Consider the following 24,165-nt stretch of genomic DNA (forward strand, 5'->3'; position numbering starts at 1 on the left):
ATCACTTGTCCGCGAAGCATACAGCTGATGCAGAGAGCCACCCCCCTCTCTTCTGGAGGAGTCCAGGTTTGACTCCCGGATGGAGCACAGGATCTTTCTGTGTGAGTCTCCATGTTCTCCCTGTGCCTGCATGGGTCCGGTACTCTGGCTTCTTTCCACAGTCCAAAGACATCAAGAGGGGACCAGGTTAATCCAGACTCTAAATTGAATGTAGATATGAATGTGAGTGTGAATGGTTGTTTGTCTGTATGTGTTGGCCCTGCGATGGACTGGTGACCCATCCAGGGTGAACCCCGACTCTCACCTGAAGGCTGCTGGGATAGACTCCACCCCCCACCACCCTTAATAGGAATAAACGGAAGAATGGATGGATGGATGGACCTTTTGTTTTGTTTGTACTTCTGGACAGTACATTGCTCCAACACTAATGAACATGCTGCATTTGCAGAAAGCAGCTAGTTGCCTACTCCCATGTTGATATGATTAATCCAAAAAATGAAAAATATCAGTTTAAGGTAGATGTAGAGCAGATAAAAAAATATGTGATTAATTGTGAGTTAACTATGGACAACCATGTGATTAATCAGATTAATTTTTTAATCCACTGACAGCTCTATCCAGAAGATAATATTGGGACAAAGAGATGGAACAGAGTCTATAGGAGCCACATCTGTTTATTTGTCTGTCTCTTGGGTTTTCGTCAGGTCTCCATGGGTGGCAGTATAGCATTTTCTTTATAATCACTGGTGCAGGTACTCAGGTGACGCATGGAGGTGGAGGGTCATGCGGTTTTTACCGCTCGCTGGCTTGCCAGGCTCACTTACCTCACCTCACTCCTTTCTTTTCCCACAGCATCGTTTTATTAGTTTCTTTTTGCAGCAATTAAGTCATGTTTTGTTGTGACCTTTTTTGTCAATAAAATGGGAACGTCACCCAAACATGGACCGGCGTATGGACCGTCGTTTATTGAGGGCGTCAAAAACAGTCTCTCACTTCCATTCAAAGTGACTATAGGAAGGCAGGATAGTCGCTAAAGAGTCCTAAAACGGGCCAAGAAAATTGAGATTCACAAATTTGAGGCCATTGTGAAGGTAATCCAGGCAGAGTAACATCTAACAAGAGTGGATGACTGCCAGTGAAAGTAGAACGCTGTGATGTCACTGTCCATCCTGGTCTGGTTGCTCACATTCAGCTCCCAATATCTTCATCTGAAAACTTCCCCTGGACAGTTACAGTATTTGACGGCTGATAATCAACAACCATGCTGAAGTAGAACCCACCAAGGGACCATTTCTTGAAATACCTGGACTTAACACAACCAAGTATGATGTGGTTTTATCTGGCCACGCAGCTCCGGGCGGCATCCAGCTGATCGGCCAAGTTGTTGAAACAGATCAGTCTAACAGTGCTCACGTACCTGAATATGACTGCCCCATGATGATAAACCAGCCTTTTAATTAGGACCTTAGTGGTTTTGTTTCTTTCTTTTGTGTGTGTGTGTGTGTGTGTGTGTGTGTGTGTGTGTGTGTGTGTGTGTGTGTGTGTGTGTGTGTGTTTATAGACACTTCTTGTTTTATTTTGTAATCTTTTTCTCCTGTGTCTCCTTGAGCTTTACACTTCCTGTCCACTTCTCAGTTTCCTGACTTTTGGGGGAACGTGTTGCCCCTGTGTTCTCCCACCTATTTTTTCTGGATTGATAAGTTAGGTCTGTATTTTTTCGCTTGGTCATCTGTGGTTCCCTGTGTTTAGTTTGCCCGTTCAGCTCTGCCAGTTAAGTTTTGAGGTAATTTTGTATAATAAACTTTTGAGTATGTCGGCACCTGCTGGCTTCCTGTCTCTGCATTTGGATCCTGTTTCACCAACACCACCGCTCTGCATGAATCACGTTGAAATGTGACCAAACCTCGGATCATAACATCCAAGAATGGTTTTGATTAAAATTTGACATCACATGTATTCATTTATTTCTGTTTCATATATTTAAAACAAATAATTTTGTGTGTTACATTTGTTTCTTTTAGTCTTACGTGAAATACTTTTATAATCATATAGAGCAACAAATATTTCTGCCTGCACCGAAAAATATGTCCATGTTGAAGGTCATTTACATATAAAACCAGATGTAATTTGTGAATCCTGTGTATTTTTTTTTGCATTTCCTCTTGAAGTGACTGATCTATCTCTGCCTCTTGCCCATGGCCTCGATGCTGGCTTCTATTATGTGTATATGATGTGTTTTTGTACATCTAGTTAGTCTTTTTCAAGGTATGCCTGCTGCTAAATAAGCTAATAAGCTGGGTAATATTGATGCTAAACATTATTGACATTCATGTTGGTCTGCCTCTAAAATGCCAGAAAGACCCGAGTCAGATAAAGACACAATGATTCTTCAACCAGAACCAGAACAAAATGAAAACTAGGAGCAGCAAGCTTAGCACCACTCAAGTGGGGAGGATCTTGTCGATGTAATTAGCATTTTGTTAACGACCATTAACAAAAATGTCAGAAAAGATGAATAATTGGACCTCACTTGTATGCATTTGCCGCCGTGCACACCAATGCACCTGCAGTTTTTCAGACTTAGCCAAAGCCATCTTGTTGTTGATCTTGTTTCCGTTGTTAGGAGACAAGGTGTTGCCCTTCTGTTTGGTTTGTTTTTTTTTGGGGAGGGGGGGGGGGGTTGGTCACATTTTATGTTTCGAACACAGTCACTGCGCCGGAAAATGATTGATGCTGTCAAAGAGCACCGGAGTGCAGTTTGATCTCTGGTAGCTGTAATTGAAGCAGCATGGAGGACAGCGGTTACTATTTGATATGATTAGTCATATTTATGTGTCGGTTCAGTGTTAGAGAACCACCGCTTGAGGCACTGAGAAAAGAGTGAGGGAGTCAATGTGTGCGTGTCTCCCTACATTAGCACTCTCGGCAGCCTATGTTACATTTGACCCTGCGATATTGTTAGCTCATGTCTAGTGGGCCCTTCCTGAGTGTCTGTCTGTGTGTAAATATCAAAAGAACATAAGTAATATAAACAGCCAAAAGTAGGAATGTTTAAAAACTACAATTGAGCAGAAATCCTTTAATGTGGAATAATTTCTAGTATAGTTTAAACAAAATATACCCACCATATGGAGTACATACAGGTGCAAGGAATATTACGCGGTTGAATGCTTGAGTGAAAATCCATTTTTAAAATTGTCATTTGTGAATGGCTCATGGAGCAGCCACAACATGTGACAGTCCGACATGGAAAGAGCTCTACATGTAGTATGCTGGGGATGAGTACATCAAATAGGGGTTGAGTTTACATTCTGGTGCCGCAAAACCACTGCTCTCATGGGCCTGGCGGCGGTAGTACCTGCGGAGGGCAGGGCTGCCTGGGTGGCACTGTCTCACATGGAGGAAATACTCATCAGGGCGGCTGGAGGTGTAACCACAATCTTCACACACAAAGATCTTGGAACGTCTCTGGCGGTAGGCATACTGTTGGTGAATGCCGTGAATCTTCCTCATGTGAGACTCCAGAGAGCAGCGCTGTGTGAAGGCTTTCTCACACATCTCACACTTGTAAGGGCGAATGCCTGCAGCGAAAGGAAAGAAACAAGGCCAAGGCCACCACTGAGTCATTTAAAAGGTATTGATAGTCTTGTACATAATTAATAATGCAATATGTTTGAATTTGAATATGAGCATTGAAAAGAAATTGAATTATGACTTTGTTTGTTTAAGAGGAGTCGTCTGTTGTCTTTGCAATTTGTAATGACGGCAGAACATTAACTTCATTGCTTTACATAAAGTACAACTTTTTTACCTGAGTATTGAAATGCTATGTCACACTTCTGCTCCACTGCATTTCAGTCTTGTTTTGACTGTTGCATTTCTGTTGCTTGCTCTTTTTTAGCACTTTTGTACTGTTCCTTGTTCTGCCTCTGCTATCACTGTAATGTTGGTTCCTGTCACTGGAACTTCTCGCTCGTGCCTGTGTTGGTTTACTTCCTGACTTTGTCAGTGTTGTGGGCCCGGTGGCTCAGTGGTTAGCACTGTTGCCTCACAGTAAGTAGAATGCATGTTTGAGTCCTGCCTGTCTCTGCAGAGTTTGCATATTCTCCTTGTGTCTGTGCGAGTTTCCTCGACCATCAAAGACATGAACGTTAGGTTGGTGCACCTGCCAATGGTCCTGACCATGACACTGTCAGAAGATCTGGCTCTGGTCCAAGTGTGTCTATCATGGCTTCTCACTTCTCCTTGGAGGATGGGTTAAGTGCAGGGGATAAGTGTTCCTCTACGTGTGACAGTAAATCATTTTCTTTGTCTGTGTCCATCTTTCTCTCTTTGTGCCTTGCTAGTTCATGAGCCCTCATCAGCCTCAGTCCAGTTCCCTGTGTTTCTTTGCCAGTTAGCTCCTCCCCGTGTTCTCCCGTCTGTTTCTTTTTTATCATTTGTCACTTCAAATCAAACTTATGTTTATGCCAATTCATGAGGATGATTTGTGACCTCTGACCTTTCAGCAAATTTACACTTAAAAAATCTTGAGGATTGGCAATCACATGGACTCTCCTCACAAACACAACTACATCCTCATTTGACGGCAGCTCTAGGTTGCGGTCAGATCGTCTGTTTTGTTTTGTTTCCTTGAGTCATTCTGGGTCTGGTTCCTGGTGTAATGTTCATGTCTCCAGTGTTTTGGTTTCCTGTGTTTTGTCCATTACTTACTAAAGATATACTAAGTTCCTCAGTTCCTGCCTGCCATCTTGGGCCCACCTGCCTTCACACACACACCACCAACCTTAACAGTTATGGACCCAGCAGATTTAGTAGCTTTTGCAAAGGACAGACATTTTAAAAACTGTTCATCATCTGTAATATTTCAGACTCTCTCTGAGCTCAGACTGAACACTAAGTAGCGTTTTATTTAAGCAGCTGCTAGCAGCCAGCTACAGTAGCAACACACCAACTCATAAGCAATCCCTAGTCCCTGTTCCAGATTGGCAGCAGCCACCCTCAGCTAGCGCTCCAGCTGGAACACAGCCATCCCTAGTGACTTGTCTTCAGTGGTTGTTCATAAGAGCCAGAGCTCCAGTCCAAGCCACGTTATTCGAAGCTGCAGCTATCCAAGCCTCCAGTGCTGGTGCAGCATTCCCTCCTACAGCAATCCTGGATTCTATCCTGCAACATCCCTCCAGGTCATTGGTCTCCTGCGCTGGTGGAGGTCCCCCTTTAGTGCATGTCTACTTCCACTACTGGTCTCCTGGAAGGTTTGATCTCCCTTAGCAGGGCTACTCATCAGTTGCCTGCCTCGGAGGTATCCCTCCGAGTAGTTTTCCAATGCTTTGTTGGTTTTTGTTACTTTGGATTTTTGTTACTTTGTTCCTCAATTCCTACCTGCAATCTCTGCACGTGGGACCACCTTCCCTTCCTCCATGCACCTCCAACCTTGACATAAATTAAATGTGAAATACACTTTTTTGTTTACCCGCTTAAGTTTTGTTTGTTTTATTTCTTTGGTTTTTTTGTAACTTGTTCTATAAAACCATACGAACATTCGTGTGGTCATAGACTGGGTCGTATTTGATGCCCCCTGTTACCTGTCAAAGACTTCCTTAATAAAAAATTATGAATATCTTTACTGTAATTATAGCTGAACTTCCTTTGACATTTATAAAAATTGTGTCCAACATGAACATACAGAATATATTTGGTAATAGTAATGGAGACCGTGAAAAGGAACCCACTGGATATTTCGGTGAACCTATGCAGGAAATCTGTGCTGTGGTTTCATTTTCAGTGGTTTATTTTGATTGTGATTATGCTCTCCTTTTAAAGAAAAAAATATGATTTGGGTTTTTTCATTTCCTACAATGAGCAAACATGAATGTTACTTTTTATATCAAATTGAATATTTAAAAAAAATTGCTGAATTATTGGCCTTTTTGGCTGCTCCAAGCATTCAAAAACAATCAAACAGTATATTTACTATATAATATATAGTAGAGCTGATACAGAGCAACTCTCCTCATAAAGTATAACCTTCCTTACTGCTACATTTATAGCCTTGTTTTTGCTCCTGTTTACATCCATAAGAATACCAGTGAAAGAGATCTTTACTCCCTGAATGAAAAGATGCAGAGTAAATTTAAGCCCAAATTGTATCCAAATAAATAAAATCCTCAGAAATGTAGACAATTTTTAAAGTTGTATGAAAGAATTTCTGATACTATTACTGTTGATCATCAAAACAAATTGCAAATACAAGCAGGCTACACCTACTTCAGTGCAGCACTTAATACTGAGAGGATGTTTACACGGTCATATTGTAGGGAACTAATTTAGCTTCTAGATAGCAAAGAACACCAAGATGATGGTTTGGAAGTTAGGGGTTGGCAAGGCAATTACAATAAGTCAATTATATGTCCACAAAAATAAAGAAAATACCACTGTTTGTGTGTGTGCGTGTGTGTGTGTGTGTGTGTGTGTGTGTGTGTGTGTGTGTGTGTGTTTAAGAGGCATACAGAGGAGCACTAATGTATATTCCTGACCTGTGTGTGTTCGTAAATGTCTTTTGAGATCGAAGGTATCGTTAAATCCTTTGCCGCAGAATTGACATGGATGTCTCTTCACGAGGCTGTGACACTTGAGGTGGCGGGTCAACATGCGCTGCAAGGGGAACATCTTGTGACACACTGAGCACATAAAGTCACCTGATCCAGGAGCAGTGCAGGGATTGAGCTGGAGGAACGACAGACAACTTAATGAGGACGATGAAAATGTTAACAACCATTGAATTTTCTTCTACACAAGAACAGGGTAACCCTACCTTGGCTCTGCTGACCAGTGCCAGAGTGGTGGGATGGTAGAAGGAGCCCTGGAGCATTAGTGCAGACCAATCCTGCCTGGTGTCAGTCACTCGTCCTCCTGATTCCCATCCCAAGATGGATACTGGCTGAGGAACTGTGGCTACACATTGGACATCAGCGCTGCAGGACACCTGCTCTGTTGCGTCTCCTCCCACTAAAAGGCATTCAATGGAACTATTGTTATTTTTAGTAATAAATTCAACAGACCAATAGAAGGTACAAGAAAGAAAAAACCCTCTTGAATAGTTCTGTATTAAACTACTTTGTATGTTCACTTATGAATTCTGAATGTTAAGATCCATGAATGTCTTACCAACAGTACTGTTTTCTTTCCACTCAATTGGCTCCGACTCTTTCCATTGCCATGCTCCAAATATCCCATGTTTCTTTTTCACGAGGAAAGACCTCGGCATCCTTTCAACACTCCCCTGTTGCTCCCAGTGACCTTAGCCTAAACCCTCAGTGTCCGTCCTTCAAGTGCCCCACTGCTTCAGTGTGTGACCTGTTCCGGAGCAACCTAGATATCACCTTTCCTCAACATCAAACCCTCATCCTTTGACTACAAGTACAGCGTCCCTGGCAAATCACTGCACTCATTTCCATACCGCTCTGGGGAGAGTTCTGAAAAGGGTTGGAAGGAAGTTTGTTGTTATACTGGAGTACACCTGTGTTGTGTGTGCATCTTTTTAACTGGTCCCCCACTGGTTTTGCATGTCAGGTAGTAAGAACCCAGGGAGCTTTGTATTCACGTGGCCCTTGGCATGCAAATTCTGGCCCCAGATCAGGCCCTAGCCCCAGACAAAGGGCACGGTCTGAGTAACAGGAGCAAGAACAGAGGAGCCACAGCCGTAACTGCTAGGTAAATCAGCCTTTCTCAGTCTTCTTCTGTTGTAGTTGTTTGGTGAGATGACAGAGCTTCTAAAAATGAAAACAAAGGTCATTCAAACAGTCAGTCATGCACTTGCTGCCCATTGTGTGGTTAACATAATGAAGGCACTCTGTCCTTTTCTGTCTTGCACAATGAATGCTCGGATAGTCAACGGTCCCTGTCTCCATCTATCCAAAACTGTCTAATCTCCAGCATGTCCTTTTCCTGCCAAAAAACTGTGAGAATACATCTTTTTGCCGAACATGTCAGCAATTGAACAACAGCAAATGTTGGAATTACAGCTTTGTAGAAGCATTTGCACAGACAGCATACAATTAAGAGGGCACAGCATTCACTGTATTCTGCATAGCAAAAATCCATCATGCAAATATCGGTAGAGGTCACTCCAAGATCATTAGGAGGACAGTGTTGTACTTACAAATGGAACAGTAAGAAACAGCCCGACCCACATTTAGTCAGTTAAGTTGTGTAAGAAAACAAAGTAGAAAGTGGTCCCAAAAAACCTTTGTCAATTGCTGTATTGGTCCTCTGAGGGACTTTGTATTTCAAAGATATATTTTTATATTATATTTTTATTTTATTTTCAGTAACCACATCAGGTCAAATAATCAATAAATAAGTGTACTATAATTAGGGGTGTGTGTGTGTGACTGGTTTGTTTATATAATTGCCAAATAACGGCTAAAGGGAGGGTAGAGGTGCAGTACAAGTTCAATCACTCTCACATAAATACATCTTTATTCTCTCACACAATGGACAGTCACACACTCTATATACTGTGGCTTCCCGGCAGGTCTCCCCGGGTGAATGGAGGTGTACTGTATTTTTTGTAAGGGCCCTTCCCTCCACAAATGAATACCATAGCGGGGTGGGGGTAGCCTCTCCCCAGACCTCCAGCCAGGCATATTCTCAGGGCAAAGGAAGATTTCGGCTGCCCTGAAGTCCTGGTTCATTTTTGTGCTCGTCTATCTGCGACCCACAGAAAACAGAGACAGCATCAGAGCCAACATTTCCCTCTAAAGCCAAAGATAAGAAACTGCATGTCAGACTTACACTGATGATGTAAGCCACATCATCAGAATGGCCACCCACCTCAACGGCAGGCAATGAACACTGAAAAATAAAACTGTAAAAATAGTATCTGACACTTTCAAATTGTTGTACTCACCTGAATAGAACAAGAGAGAAAAAAAGGAAGAGAAAAATCAGTTTCAGCACCTTCACACACACACACACACACACACACACACACACACACACACACACACACACACACACACACACAGGAATACACGGAATACACACTTACTCGGGACTAAAGGGATATGGTCAATCCCAGGCAGCGAGGGAGTAATCCCTGGAGATGATCTGAGGCAACTTGTCCTTCTTAACAGACAGCTGGTGCAGGGAAGACCTGAGGAAAGTCTTCACTGCCTTGATGGTCCTGGCGGGCTGCACTCTGGTCTCGGGGTCTCTGGGAAATATTTGAGGAGCTCATAAAGAAAACTGTGGTGGCCTTGTTGCCTCAGCTTCATAAGTTTAAAGGGATGTCTGAGAAAAGACTCACTTGCTGAAATAAAATAGGCCAGGAAAACCACACTGACTGGGCGATGGGATCTGGGTTGTACAAGAGGGACCGTGTATAAATGTCCTGTCATTCAGTTGTGTGGTAGGTGTGGAAAAAGACAGAAGCAACAAATCTAAAGATTAAATATTGTGACACTTAGATGCGTTCATGTCTGACCTAACAGCCTGCATCACTCACCTCTTTGAGGGGGAGGATCTTTCTTGCGCAGGGTAACGGAGCCTCTTCAGCTCTGCCATCAGGGTTTCAACTTGTGCAGTTGCAGAGCCTCTCGTGTCTCCCACCACATTCTTCTTGTGACCAGAGTTTGTTCTTTGTTTCTGCTTCTGTTTCAGTCTTTGTCCATTTGTCTGCCATGTTTTAAAATTTGATGCTCCCCCTGTTTCCTGTGTCTTTTAAGCTCTTCCTCTCACCCCTGCCTCCGCACGCTTGGACTTGGCATGGAGCAGATGAATGTGTGCATTGTGGTGCAAATATAACTGTTTGCATCCACTAGATGGCACTATGTGTTGTTTTGGTGTACAGCATGCGAGGAGGACATGGAGAAATTGTGACGAGGATGAGAAATGATTTTTTTTACATCATGTTTACTTCCTGTAAACACGAGTTCGACTAAAATGTAATTTCAGCCTGCCGACATCGTCAGGCCAGGACTTACCAACACGTGAAGAGTGGACAGATCTGACCCTGTGGAGTCCAGTTACTACAGCTACATGCTCTGTGTCTAAAAAGCAAATGTGGCCCTCTCGCAATGGTAACACTGTTTCATGAAAACTCATTATCCCAGTACCCCACTGCTAAGTTCTTAAGGACCTTCTGACCAGATCTGAGATGGATGTAGTCGAAATACATCAAAGTATAAACATCTTTGCCCCACTGCAGCTGAGGACCTTGGGACATCAAAGGAGGGCTTTGAACTTGTAGTGTTTAGTTGTAGGAACCAACAGCTAGAGCTGTTCAGGTATATCTTTTACACTGAAGCTAAGAGTTCTTTTCAATCATTAGTTCCTCCCAGTCATCCACTCTTTGTCCTCCCTCCATCTTCTCCTGGCTCTGCCCCTCCTCGGCCGCTGATCTCAGCAGCCTTTGTGCCTCTTGTCCTCCACGGGTGTCAGCATCAGCAGCTTGTCGTTAACTTTGATCCTGGCCTTATTACCATTATAGTGTCTATCAAATCTCTAACTTGTAAGAGGCACTCATTCTGTGAAGCTCTGCTTTTGTTGATCAGGGAAGTAGACATTTTTTTTTTTTTCATATTTCTTATGCAGGTAGATAAAACTGTGTTTGTGTCACTAGGCCTTATGGATGCGGCGAGCTTTTGTGTCTGACCTACATCGGTGAGTGCAGTCAGAGTTTTTGTTTTGTCAGGTAAGGTAGTGCAACTTGAGAAAAGGTAAATAACTTGATTGTTTCATGGTTTGTCATTGGCCACAAACCTTCCCTGAGTCCCCAGCCTCTGCCTTGTCTGTGTCACATGAATGTGGTTCATTGTTATTAAAAAGCTTTCACACCAGACAACATTTTGAACAGCATTTTGAATCTCTGATTTTCTGCAGAAAACTCCTCACGTCCTTGAGGGTTTTTAACAGCAGCCTACAACATGGAGAGGCCTCAAGATTTCACAAATGTTTGAGCTCTAATATAAAAAACAAAGCAAAGTGCTCTCACAGTGGGTCATTCATCTCATTTAATGAAGGTCATTCTAAAAAGTCTGAAGGGCCTTTGAGAGAACAGTAAAAATATAATAGGCAAACAATAGTTATGGACCATGATTAGTTTTCTGAAAGTGTGAAATGTTTTTATTTGTAAAAGCTGAGATGTTGAGCACAAACTGACCTCTTAACAAAAATAATTCTAATTTTGCCTTATTTGTGTATATGGGTTTCCTTCATCTATCTGTACGACTCACTTTGAAACATAGATGTGTTAAGTTTTTCTGAAGTTCAGAAATTCTCAACCACTTCCGTGGAGACACTAGAGGAATAAGGAACTGCAAAGTGATTGTGAGAGAGAAGAGGAAATGGCCAACGCTTAGATGGGACTATTAAAGAGACACACTGTTCAAGTAGACGCACACACCTAGACTCATCGTGTGAACTTAAATATGGTTTTAGAATGAACATGTCTGTGAGAGAAACACACCTCCAGCCTCTCTTAAGCATATTGCCTGAGAATCTGAACCCCTTCGAGGCAACATGCGATTTCTATATTTTACCAATAAAAACCAAAGCAGTCTGGCTGCAGACCTCAGCAGTGGGAGTATTTCCAGTGGAGGCTCTGCAGAGATGAACAATGCTGTAAGCTGGGTCCTTTGTTATTTCCTGTCCTGAGAGCAGGTCTGTTCTGCAGACCTCCGCCAGAACCGACCCCACAGATGAGGTCTGCAGCTAGACGCCTCTCTAAAGAGGTCCTCATTCATCCAATATTCATTCAAGAGCCACACAGCAAAACATACTGAAAGTCACAGTCAGCTCACTTTCATCCTGAGCACAGCAACACTGTTTGTTCCACCAGTAAAAGGAAGTGCTGTTGTACTGCTGTGAGTTAAAAACCAACACCAACACCAAACTGAGTTCTGTATGTTAACGCATTCTATTTTGGAACCAAAAGAAAAATGCACCAACCGAATGTGTTTGCTCACAGGAGTCATTGTTAGTTTGTTCCAGAGGTAATTATTGAATAGTTTTGCTGTTCTCTTTCGACCTGTCAAAACCCTTCAATAACACAACACCATCTACTTTTACAACCTACTAGGTAGGTTGTTACAGCTACATACAGTACACTGTATTACTTCCTGTATCTACATCTAGCCTTTGTTGTACTGCCATTGCCAAATAAGTTTAAACATTTTGTTTTTACAGTTTATGATTCCAGAGGAAATTCATTTTAGCCAGGAAGTGCTCTTTACAGCTGCTGCTTTTGTGGCTTTCTGAAATATTCTTCATAATTTTCAACTCCCCGTCTTCCCATGTGCCCCTCATCTCCAAATTAGGAAATGCAGGCAAAGAAAAATGCGAGCTAATGAAAACGCAGAGATTTAAAATTCAGAATTAAAATGAGCAAAGGAGGGAGGTGACAACAGGAAGGAGGCAGAGGGAAAAAAATGAAAGTACAAAGGCAGAAGTGCAAGTGGTTGAGGCGAAACCATGTAAAAGCTGAGAGCAATGGAGATGTGCAGGCAGGTCTGATTCAGCAGACATCACATAACCATCAGAGGAAGACGTGACTCAAGTTGATGAAGAACTTTTTGTAAAACCAAGTGACCCAACTGAGGATACCAACGACAGCTCGAAGATGGGGTGAGTGATACTCGAAAACAATAACAGAAAACCACATGAGACTATTGTGCCTCTGCTAAAGCGTTTGAACATAAACCAACCACATCTCAGCCTCTTGTCAGCTTTACATCGACAGCAACAAACGTCTGTTAGCTGCTGAAGCTCACTGCAGGTGTTCCTATGGCGAACATCTTTCTGCTGTTTCATTATCAAACTCTGGTAGACAACTCATTACTTGCAGATGAAATAAAGTTCTCTGTAACAGGTAGCTTTGCTCTGAAAACAGGAAGTGGTAGAAACCTTTTCGGCAGGATGTAAAGCTTTCCCACAAGCTACAGACTTTGTAACAACAAGTAGACTGACATACTGATAAGTACCCATGCTGCTGTAATGATCTATGACTAAATATAATGAATAAATAAATACATGAAGTTATTAAACTACACGTTTTATTGTGAAAGGGTCGTGCTGATGCTGGATCTCATTAAAATGTGTTGTCTCCCATGTATCAGCTGTACTGACCTGACCGGCACAGTTATCGCAGTAGCACAGGTAACACAGCTCTCTCAGCCCCTCGTACTGTAAATCCTGTCATTACCATTTGGCATCCTCACCTGCAAGCTCACTGATCGTGGATCGTGGACGTATCCCCTACGTATGAGAGGAAATGGTTTTGAATGAGATGAAATTGAACTGGTCACCTAACCTTACTAAAACATAAAAACAGGGTCAAATAAAAGATATATATATGAAACATAAAGTGTAGAGAGGAAAAACATAAAGATTCACAAGAAACACTGTTTGTGAGCAAGAATCTAAAGCAGAGTAACAAACTTTTATAAAAGTAGCAGCAGTGCATCATCCAGTGTGATTGTGCCCAGAACACTGACACTTCTCTAGCACAGCCGAACAAATACCAGCAACTTTTACGGACAAGCCTTATGGCTGTGGGCACAAATGGCAGGGCCAACATAGAGAGACTAACAACCATTCACACTCACACTCATACCTACGGTCAATTTAGAGTACCAATCAGCCTCGTCCCCAAATTGCATGTCCTTGAACGGTGGGAGGAAGCTGGAGTACCAGAGAGAACCCACGCAGGCACGGGGAGAACATGGAGACTCACACAGAAAGATCCCGCGCCCGAGCCGGGACTTGAATCCGGAACCTTCTTGCTGTGAGGCCACAGTGCTAACCACTGCACCACCGTGCAGCCATTATTATTATTATTATTATTATTATTATTATTATTATTATTATTATTATTATTATTATTATTATTATTATTATTATTATTATTATTATTATTATTATTATTAGCAAAAGCAGAATCTTCAGCATATCTCAAAGGAAGCTACCATCATGACTACATCTACAACCCTCAAAATACCATATAAGGTCAACTGTCCGTCACGGTTGGAGAGCGGCTTCATTCATGAAAACTGCACAGAGCTTGAGATTCAACTTTCAGACACAGAGCAACAGAAACAGGGATTATTTCATAGTGGAAGAAGTCAAATAAAAAAACAAAACAAACAAAGCTCAAGGTTCACAGTCAGAAATTATAAAAAAAAAATTGTTTTACATGACATCAAAAATTAATAGTTTTACTTGTAATGATAACCCCCAAAAAGTCCCACCAATGCCTGCAGATGTATGTACATACACATTTACACGAGGGCACAGGAGGACACAGTTAACACCGACTGATGAGGGGATACTGGTGTAACTGGGAATCAGGTGTAACAGCTAATGTAGCTCTGGATACTGATGCAATGCCCGTTGCAGCACGTGGCAACAACAGTAAAAACATTTGTCCCTCTGATGAAGATTCACAGGAGTTTTAAACTTTAATATTTGCTGTGAGTCTGGACCCGCTCACTTGTTCTTACATGCTGTCAGCTGGGAAAACAGCTTTTCCCTTGGTCCTCTGTCTGGGCCTCAACACAGCCTATCTTATAGTAACTACATTAATCTAAATAACGTATGTTGCCCCTCTTGCTGCAGAAGCTGAGCGCTCCTGTCTGGTCTGTGGTTAGTGGGAGGAGACATCAGCAACCTTAATAATATCACCATGAGTTCCTTATTGTAGTTCATGTGTTCAGACTCATAATGTCTACAAAGTCATGAGCAAGACACAATCCATTCATCAGCATCAAAGTCTAATTGCTTTTAAGAGCAGCAAGAGGATTTAGCACCTGGTGCAACAGGTCCTAACCACTAGTGGATTTTGATCGCATTCCAGAAAAAAATCTCAGATAGGAAAATTTTGGTGTGCCTGGGAAATTCCGGTAAATCATACCAGTGGCTTAATAACGAATCTGTGTGTGTGAGTGCATCTTGCATGAGGCCCAGAGTCATACAGCAGGATCAACCACATCTCCTCAGCTCCTAAACTGCTCCAGTCTCATCCACTCAGAATGTTCACGACTACTGACCGTGGTACCTCAAATATGTGCCTGACACCAATTGTCAGCTTAGCCAGAAAACCCCTTTCCTCCATCGGCTGTTGCCACCCTGATATTTGTTTCAATCAACAGGTTCTTTCTCAGCCAGTAAAATATAATAAAAAAGACAGCTTGTGTGATAATAATTTACAGTCCTATACCATTATGTCGTCTAGCCACACTAAGTTATACTTGCTACTGTATTCCAAGAGGACATAAGGGATTCTCAGGTACTTCCATGTTTCTTTAGACATTTCAGAAACCATTTTGACTACACCGCCACTGCGCAGAGTCGAGGAGAGGGAGTCACGAGTCTGGAGGCCTGAGAACGTGAAACTGTTAGCAGTTCCCACTATGAACTGATGGCTGAACACCTTTTGATTTCCTGATGTTAGAGATGAACATCTTTGTTTCCCCCAAATTAATGAAGAGGTAGTCATAATAACAGCATAAGGAGCTGGTTCCTACTGTATAGACATCCTCATTTTTTTTAAATGAGCCCAAATACTGCAGTATCCTCTGCCTCTATGTAGTTATGATTCTTGTCCACACAGTCATATGTGAGCAGACTGTATAATAAAAGGAACTAAGACTGAGAAGCTGGTAGCTCTGGTCTGCCTATCAGGAAGCCATAAAAGCATCTGTTGTCAAGTGGTAGAGCAGGACCCAAATGCAGAGCGATGAGATGAAGCAAGATGCGGTGAACTCAAAAACTTGTAACTGAACACAAGGCAACACGAAGGCTGGCGCAATGAGGAGTTGATGAGAGGATCTGACTCAGGACAACCAGACTTTTACTAACCACACAACAAGAAACAGGAGGGAAGACATGAAGCACGGAAGGGCAAGAAACTCTGGGTGCAGGGCTGTGACTGGCGAGGACTGAATGACGGACAAAAATGCAGGTGAGAGACAGAAGAAAGGCAGGAAACAAGACACACAGGAAATGTCAACACACGAAGACACAGGAGGGACGAGCTTTCAAAATAAGACAGGAACTGACCAGAATGAACAAAAACACAAGAAAAACAAATATGAAACACAACCATGGGTCAATGACAAAATAATCCCTCTGTCTTGATAGGGCCCTGAAACCAATAAGAAATACAGACACTAGGGCTTTAAATTTAGATGAAACAGGGGTGTTAAAAACAGAGCTGTGATCATGTCAAAGGTGTGTGTCACCAGAATGCAGAACGAGCCTGTCACGTATATGTGGCTTGAAGCTAATCACACTTATTTTATTTCTCTTTTCTTTTATTTCTCTTCTCCAGTGAGTCCAGTATCTGCCAGGTGAGGGTGACCATTATGCTGTACGACAACGCCAGCAAACGATGGGTGCCTGCAGGATCTGACAGTCCATCCCAGAGCTGGATCCAAATCTATCACAACCCGACGGCCAACACTTACAGATTGGTGGGCCGCAAACTACAGGCTGACCAGCAGGTAGGTACATGCTTGTTGGGAGGTCTTCTTAGATCTTGTCTGTTCATGGAACACCTAGGCACTTAAATCTGACCCTTCTCCTCTTTGTCCTCAGGGGTAGTATGAGTCAGAGGGATTAGGATCCAGCTCTTAGTGAATATTGAATGTGTCAAATGTTGAAAGATATTTTTGATGCTGAATAATTGGTTGTGGTCAGTTGTGGTTAGATTAAGAAAAAAAACCCTGGCGTTTCTTCTGCCACTAGACATCAAAAAACTTTAAGCACTTTGTCAAACTTGCCAACGCTTTCCCTCCAGCCTAAATTCTTGCTTTTGTTGTACGTCGTTTTGGACAAAAGTGTCTGCCAAATGAAATTGTGGCATTGTAGAACTGTGTGTCCTCTAAGTGTGTCGTTTTAGTCTGTCATCTCCAAAGCTCATTTATGTCACACCCATGACCCTCTGTCCCCAGACCCTGGACCCCCCACACCCCAGACCCTAAAACTTGGTGCTGAACTTCCTCTGGCAGGAATGTGCTTGCAAAATTTAACATCTACAAAATATTATAGTACATGAGCTTATGAATCACTGAAATCAGTTTACCTGGTTTGACTCTTTCTGCACAGAACAGGATGAGCCATATCTTTCAGGTGTTGGTGACTTTCTAAGATATTTGAGGCATGAAAGTTTCAATATGTTAACTAAATTGCTCTCTCCCTTTTACTGCCAGGTGGTGATCAACTGTGCTATTACAAAAGGAGTGAAGTACAACCAAGCCACACCAAACTTCCACCAGTTGCGGGACCATAAACAGGTGTGGGGGCTGAACTTTGGCAGTAAGGAGGATGCTGGTGTTTTTGCTAACTCCATGATGCATGCTCTAGAGGCTGTCAGTGCACCAGGGAGTACAGGTAAACATGGAGGGTGCAGAGTCCGCACTAGACCACAGTCAGGCAGGGTGATGCATTTCTGTGCTGCACGGAAATCATTACAAACAGACATTTGTATACAACTTTAGCCATTAAACACGTAGAGGGGGAGTTTTTTTTCTCTCTTTTACTGTTTCCATCAACCATACTGGCATAAGATGTAAAGCAATAAGTTAAAGCTGAGGTTAAAAAAATGCAATATTCATCTATTAGCCATTGTGAGTGGATGTTAGCTGAGACTTTGGGTGTCTGTCACAAAACTGTTATCTAATATTCAGTTATTTGAAATGAATGGAAAATATTGGATTTTAGTTTCTTATCACAACTTAAAACCAACCAAACATCAACAGCAGCTGTCCTCAGCCTCATCTAAATTTTGAGGTTGACTTGAAGTTGTTGGTCACAGTATTCAGTAGAACTAGAAAATGTGTCGTAAAATCTGTTGGTGGGAACAAAGGAATCAAATATTTCTGGAAAATTATCTATATTTGAAAATGAAAATGATTTTTTTCCCCTCAGGCCAAGCCCAGAGTGGACCCCCTGTCAATGAACTGGAAAAACAGAGAAGGTAGGCTATTGATTACATAAAGGATGTTTAAGCTATTGATTATATTCATCAATGGATCACATGATTCAAACTGACTCATGGACGACCACACAAAGGGAAGCGTGACGCCATAGTTTAAAAAAAAACAGGGTTGTTATTTAGATAGAACTAGGGGTTCAGCTGTGGTCAGTCGCAGTGGTAACCGCTGAGCCTGCTGGTGGAAACCAGAGGTGAGGTGAGCTCTCAGGCTGAACAAGGTGGCCTACAGGGCGTGGCTGGTCTGTGGGTCTCCAGAGGCAGCCGACTGATACCGGCAGGCCAAGCGATGTGCAGCCATGGCGGCAAAAACACAGGCATGGGAGGAGTTTGGTGAGACCATGCAGAACGACTATTGGTTGGCTACAAAAAGATTCTGGCAAACCATCCATTGCCTCAGGGGGGGATGGCGGCAACTTGCTCACACTGTTTACAGTGGGGACAGGAGGCTGCTGACTCCATGGTGGCAGACCTCCAGGGGTAGATGAGATCCACCCTGGGTATCTCAAGGCTCTGGATGTTGTGGGGCTGTCTTGGTTGACACGTCCCTGCAACATTGCGTGGATATCGGGGGTGGTGCCTTTGGAGTGGCAGACCAGGGTGGTGGTCCCCATTTTTAAGAAAGGGGACCAAATGGTGTGCTCCGACTATCGGGGTTCACAGCCTCCCTGGAAAGGTCTACTCCAGGGTGCTGTAGAGGAGGGTCAGAGCAATAGTCGAACCTCAGACCGAGGGGGAGCAATATGGTTTTCGTCCCGGCTGTGGAACCGCAGATCAGCTCTTCACCCATGCGAGGGTGCTGGAGAGGGCATGGGAGTTTGCCCAACCAGTCCACATGTGTTTTGTGGATTAGGAGAAGGCTTGTGATCGTGTTCTCAGCAGTACCCTGTGGGGGGTACTCCGGGAGTATGGGGTGGATAGCCCCTTATTAAGGGCCATTCAGCCTCTCTACAGGAGGAGTGACAGTCTGAATCATGTTGCCGGCAGTAAGTTGGACTTGATCCCAGTGAGGGTTGGACTTCGCCAAGGTTGCCCATTGTCACCGGTTCTGTTCATAACTTTTATGGACAGAATTTCTAGGCCGAATTTCTGGTCAGGTGGTGACAGGATGTCGTCTCTGCTTTTTGCGGATGATGTGGTCCTCTTAGCTCCATCAAGCCACGACCTCCAGTTCTTGCTGGGGCAGTTTGCAGCTGAATGAGAAGCGGCATGGATGAGAATCAGCACATCCAAGTCTGAGGCCATGGTCCTCAGCCAGAAAAGGGTGGCCTGCCCACTCCAGGTTGGGGGGGGGAGGTCCTGCCTCAGGTGGAGGAGTTTAAGTATATCGCCATCTTGTTCATGAGTGAGGGTAGGATGGAGAGGGAGATTGACAGGCAGATTGGGGCTGTGTCCACTGTGATGCGGGTGCCAAACCGGTGTGTGGTAAAGAGGGAGCTCAGCCAAAAGGCGAAGCTCTCGATTTACTGGTCAATCTACGTTCCAACCCTCACCAATGGTCATAAGCTCTTGGTAATGACCAAAAGAACAAGACTGCAAATGCAAGAGGCCGAAATGAGTTTCCTCCGCAGGGTAGTTGGGCTCTCCCTTAGAGAGAGGGTCATTCGAGAGGGACTGAGAGTAGAGCCACTCCTCCATGTTGAGAGGAGTCAGTTGAGGTGGTTCGGGCATCTGGTGAGAATGCCTCCCTTGGGAGGTTTTCCAGGCATGTCTGACTGGTAGGAGGCCTCTGGGCCAACCCAGGATACGCTTGAGGGATTATATCTTTCGGCTGGCCTGGGAACGCCTCGGGATTCCCATGGAAGAGCTGGTGGAAGTGGCTGGGCTTCCTTGCTGAGGCTGCTGCCCCCGCGACCTGAACCAACCGGATAAGCACAGGAGGACAAAGACGTAGACAAAGATGCTCTTACCCATTAATTTACCTCTCATCTCACTTATTTATCACATTTGTGATAGATTTTTTTGTACATTTCTCATGTTCTTATCCATCCATTGACTTCCTTTCAACTGTACCTGTCACAGTTCCGGCTCATCACATGACCTGTTCGCTGACTCAGTGTGACTGGCAGGTTCAGGCTCTTTTCTTCTTTCTAGAGTCTGAAATGACAGAATGACTGAGATCAAAGTCAGGGATCAAAGTCAGGGATTGTCGGGGAGGTTCTGTAATATCACATGACCCATTGACCCCCCCACCAAAAAGATAAACAGCACTGAACTAGGTCAAGGAGCATGTTGTAATAATGACATCACAGTAGGATTTGATGGCTTTGATGTTGTGGGGCTTCACATACACCTCAAAGAATGGGCCCCTAGGCTGGTGCCTCCTCTCAGCTAGAGGAGAGATGGGGAGGATCTGGAGGTTAAGTGTTGTCTGACTGTCTCTCTAGATTAGACCATGAGAGACAAACCCAGCAGGAGGGGCAGACCCCAGCTCCAGCCTCCACCCCTCCTGCTCCCCCTGCTCCCCCTGCTCCCCCTGCTCCCCCTGCTCCTCCTGCCCCACCAGGTCCTCCTCCAGCACCACCTCCTCCTCCAGGACCATCCCCCTCTTCAGGACCTGCACCTCCACCACCTCCTGCTGGGGGCATGGTCCCACCTCCACCACCCCCACCCCCTGCTGATGGAGGTGCAAGGGGAGGAGGAGGGGTAAATAATCTGGCTGCAGCACTGGCAGGATCCAAACTACGGAAAACAGTTAAGGTAACAGCTTCTTTGCTTTTTGCTGAGAATTCAGCCTCCATGATCATCCTGATTTACATGTGTCTTTCATGTTTGTTTATTGTCTGTCTGTTTTTTCTGTCTCCAGGATGAGGAAGGAGCAGCCCCTGTTCCCAAACCAGCATCCTCATCTGGTGGTGGAGGTGGAGATCTGATGGGAGAAATGAGTGCCATTCTTGCTCGGAGGTACATTATTACATGACCAATATATCTGTAACTGTCTGATAATGTTTCTGACCATCTTCAATACAATCATTTTAAATAGGAGGAAAGCTGCTGATAAACCTGTGGAGAAAATGGAAAAATCACACAACGTAAGTTTCCTGTCCATGATTTTATGATTTTGTCATTTTGTCTCACACTTTCTTCCCAAATGGGCCGATGTGAGTGACTGCAGTATGTCTGTGTTCATTACCACAGGAAAATTCTGACCCTCCAATATCAAAACCTTCAGGACCCACAGGTTTGCAAGATTACTTTCATTGCTCCTGCAGGACTCTTACAGACAGATACATTCAGATAAATAGGTCTCACAGCCATTATACATAATTCTGTAGAAAAATATGTTTCAAAACACACAATACATGGAATCATGTTTCACCAGGAATTGAAGAAAAGCCCATGGTAAAATCTACCACCTTGCCAGGGTAAGAACCTGATCTAGTTTTGTCTATCCAATCAATACCTCATTTAATGTCAAGCTGAGCCTGTGAGTCTCAGCACACAGTCACAAACCCAATCAGCATTGTGTCTCAAAGGATCTGCTTGTTTTGCAGCAATCGAAAGGAGTTGAGCCAGAATGTTGCCTTCAACTCTCCCGTCTCTAACTCAGCCACAATCTCAAAGTGAGTCCCTCTCTGTCCACAGCCTTTCTCCTCTCCAGGATGCTACTTCTCAGTGTGCTTTGCCTTGTATTCTGCCAAGAACGTGTCCAGCGAGATGAGAACCCACCTGGTGTCAGTGCTCCTCCGTTGACTTGACCCACTGCAACAAATCAAATCCATCCATCCATCCATTTTCTTCTGCTTATCCTGTTAAGGGTCACGGGGGGGGGGGGGGGGGGGGCTGGAGCCTATCCCAGCGGCCCACTGCAACAAATACAGCAGTCAAGACTTTTCTCTCAGCGGCTGTAACAGTACAAAGAGAGAAACTTGTTCTAGCTGTCTGGGTATTTCAGTCCTCCCTAACACTACACGCTGTTATGATTCAGACCCGAGCTTCAGTCAATGACAGTTATTTATCGAATGCTTATGAAGTCTGACTGCTTCCCAAAAGTCCTGTCGATATAAGAAGTTATGTTGGAAAAAGGAATTATAACAGGAGCAGGAGATATGTTAATGTTCTTTTTTTTCTTTAAATGCATACAAGTTTCTTTTTCTTCCTGTCTTACTCAAACTTTGAAGCTTTGCTGCTTTTATCGGCCGCGTCTTCCTTCCCTCCTGATGTGAGGGAGTTTCGCTGACTAAAATTGTGTCTTCTTATCTTAGAAATAAGGTGGTGAAAAAGCCGTCAGACTGTGCAAAAGGCGCTGAAGTTGACATGGAGCAAATCAAACAGGTTGGTTCAGAACATAAAAGAGTTTCCTGCCTTTCTTTATTATCAATAAAGCTTTCTTTTTCATCACAGTAGATAAAATGTGAAAGGCTGTCAGATTCTGCTTGTCTCCCAATTTACAATGACCTGCAAACACCTTTGATTACTGCCATCAAAGTCCAAAATATTAAACTTCAACTTCTGACCGACTTTATTTCTTTTAAATTTGAGAAATATGTTTTATTTTCAGCATGCTTACACTGTTGTATTGTGTGTGTGTGTGTGTGTGTGTGTGTGTGTGTGTGTAATTGAAGGAAATTGTTAACGAAGTGAAAAAAGAACTTCACAAAGTGAAGGAGGAGATCATCAAATGTAAGCAATAACCTCTTAAGCATCATTTAAGTTAAATCATGAAGTTAGAGATATAAATCGATAGATATAAATCAAATAAACAACAGCATATATCACCATCATCATATTTTACTTTCCCCTCCCAGCACTGATCCAGGAGCTGCAGAACTCATGCCTGAAAAACTGAAGAATGGATCAAGAGAACAAGCAAGAGAAGTGCATGTTTTATCATGTCATGCTAAGGCAGTTCAAACATTTTTAAGCAAAAATGCAATCGATGACAAATCAATGAAGGCGTTCCTGTTCATTGTTGTGTCCGTCTTTATTAGTTCATTTCTTGTTTCCCTTTGGCTCCTCCTTCTTCCTTTCTTCACCCACACAGGTGACATACATGATAATACAAGCCCGCAAAAAGAACTAAGCATTGATAAGATACAAGTGCCTGCCATGAATTTAGAAACTGTAATGGACAGTGGATGGACAGAAATTCAAAATATCCACTTATAACCTAGGTTTTTTTTTTTCAAATCACCCTAATTACCACTGTCCTTATGTGCCGCACACACTGACGTTAGGAGTGTGTGTTTTTTTAATGCCACAGTTTCCTGCTGTCAAAAAGGCACCTTGTACACAGGTGCTAGCTGCTAGCCACGTGCTGCACACGTGCAGAAAACCTCATGTCTTTGTTGCTACTACAGCGCGAGCAGCATGGACAGATTTTTCGTTCTTTGGCCCACTAAAAGAACTGAGTGGAGATGATGTCTTAAGTAAACTTGTGGTTGAAAAAAATAATAAAGGAATATTCAAAGCAGGAGAATTTGGAACAAAAGACTGATAAATTTACAGGAATAAGAGTCTGAAAAGAACTCATAACTGATAAGTTGATTTTGGGTCCCACAAGGGATACATTTAATTTCGGTACCCATTTGAAGTTGACCTGAGATACTTTGGTTTATTTACTTATAGTGAATTTTGGTTGTGTGGGTCATATTTAGATTTAGGGTTATATATATATATATATATATCTCCCTTTTTGTTTCATAGAGATGGAGGGAAATCGCTCAGGATGCAACATGGTGCTTGAATCAATTTATTTTCTACTATTTTCCTCCGAAGAAGTGAATGTGTGTGCTTTGTGTGGGCTGAAGGTCATACTAATTTTCTATACTGTATAGTGTACTAGTACCAATCTCCCTTTTCCTGAAATTAGAACTGAGCGAACCTGTGAGCTGTAGGAACGGCTGTAGGATCTCGGTGTGTGATACCTTTGAGAACCACAGATTTAGATATTAAATGCCAAGGTCAACAGTATAGACTCAATACATGACGCAGGTTCCACATGCCCTCCCCTCAAACACCTGCATGGTGGGTTCAGCCTTATTTAGATCTTTGTTGATCTTGACCCAGCCACTATGTTACCTCAATCTTGAGCCCCAACACCAAGCCTTACCTGTTCAGGACCAGCCAAAATGTCAACTCTGCTAGAACTGTTTCTGGTTCTGACTGTGTAACAAGTAAAGGGACATCTGCAGTCACCTGAGTCTGCAAGATGCATTTTTTGGTGAACTGTG

The 24,165-nt window shown here is 43.2% G+C and overlaps 2 protein-coding genes and 1 long non-coding RNA gene across 3 annotated transcripts; 1 reads left to right on the top strand and 2 right to left on the bottom strand.

Annotated features, from left to right (window-relative positions):
- Window positions 1–3,110: 3,110 nt before the first annotated feature.
- Window positions 3,111–8,685, bottom strand: LOC147249218 (putative transcription factor ovo-like protein 3). Its single transcript, XM_086226651.1, has 5 exons — window positions 8,603–8,685; window positions 7,168–7,772; window positions 6,815–7,008; window positions 6,537–6,726; window positions 3,111–3,581 (listed from the first exon to the last, which is right to left on the bottom strand). The coding sequence occupies exons 2-5, from the start codon at window positions 7,265–7,267 to the stop codon at window positions 3,259–3,261; spliced, it is 807 nt and encodes a 268-aa protein (XP_086082777.1). The 5' UTR covers window positions 7,268–7,772; window positions 8,603–8,685; the 3' UTR covers window positions 3,111–3,258.
- A 397-nt stretch (window positions 8,686–9,082) lies between these two features.
- Window positions 9,083–9,771, bottom strand: LOC147249219 (uncharacterized). Its single transcript, XR_015109286.1, has 3 exons — window positions 9,509–9,771; window positions 9,311–9,360; window positions 9,083–9,217 (listed from the first exon to the last, which is right to left on the bottom strand). It is a non-coding gene; the product is annotated as an uncharacterized LOC147249219 (long non-coding RNA).
- Window positions 9,772–12,436: 2,665 nt separating this feature from the next.
- Window positions 12,437–23,355, top strand: LOC147249220 (uncharacterized). The gene is made up of 13 exons (XM_086226242.1): window positions 12,437–12,627; window positions 16,331–16,502; window positions 17,211–17,391; window positions 17,929–17,977; window positions 20,380–20,692; window positions 20,799–20,896; window positions 20,976–21,024; window positions 21,131–21,173; window positions 21,315–21,357; window positions 21,487–21,555; window positions 22,198–22,267; window positions 22,558–22,615; window positions 22,741–23,355. Exons 1-13 carry the CDS (start codon window positions 12,623–12,625, stop codon window positions 22,779–22,781), a joined length of 1,191 nt encoding a protein of 396 aa, XP_086082368.1. The 5' UTR covers window positions 12,437–12,622; the 3' UTR covers window positions 22,782–23,355.
- The last annotated feature ends 810 nt before the right edge of the window (window positions 23,356–24,165 follow it).

Source organism: Aulostomus chinensis, chromosome 15 (assembly GCF_037954235.1).
Source record: "Aulostomus chinensis isolate RoL2024-O1b breed Wild chromosome 15, RoL_Achi_v1.0, whole genome shotgun sequence".
Taxonomy (NCBI): domain Eukaryota; kingdom Metazoa; phylum Chordata; class Actinopteri; order Syngnathiformes; family Aulostomidae; genus Aulostomus; species Aulostomus chinensis.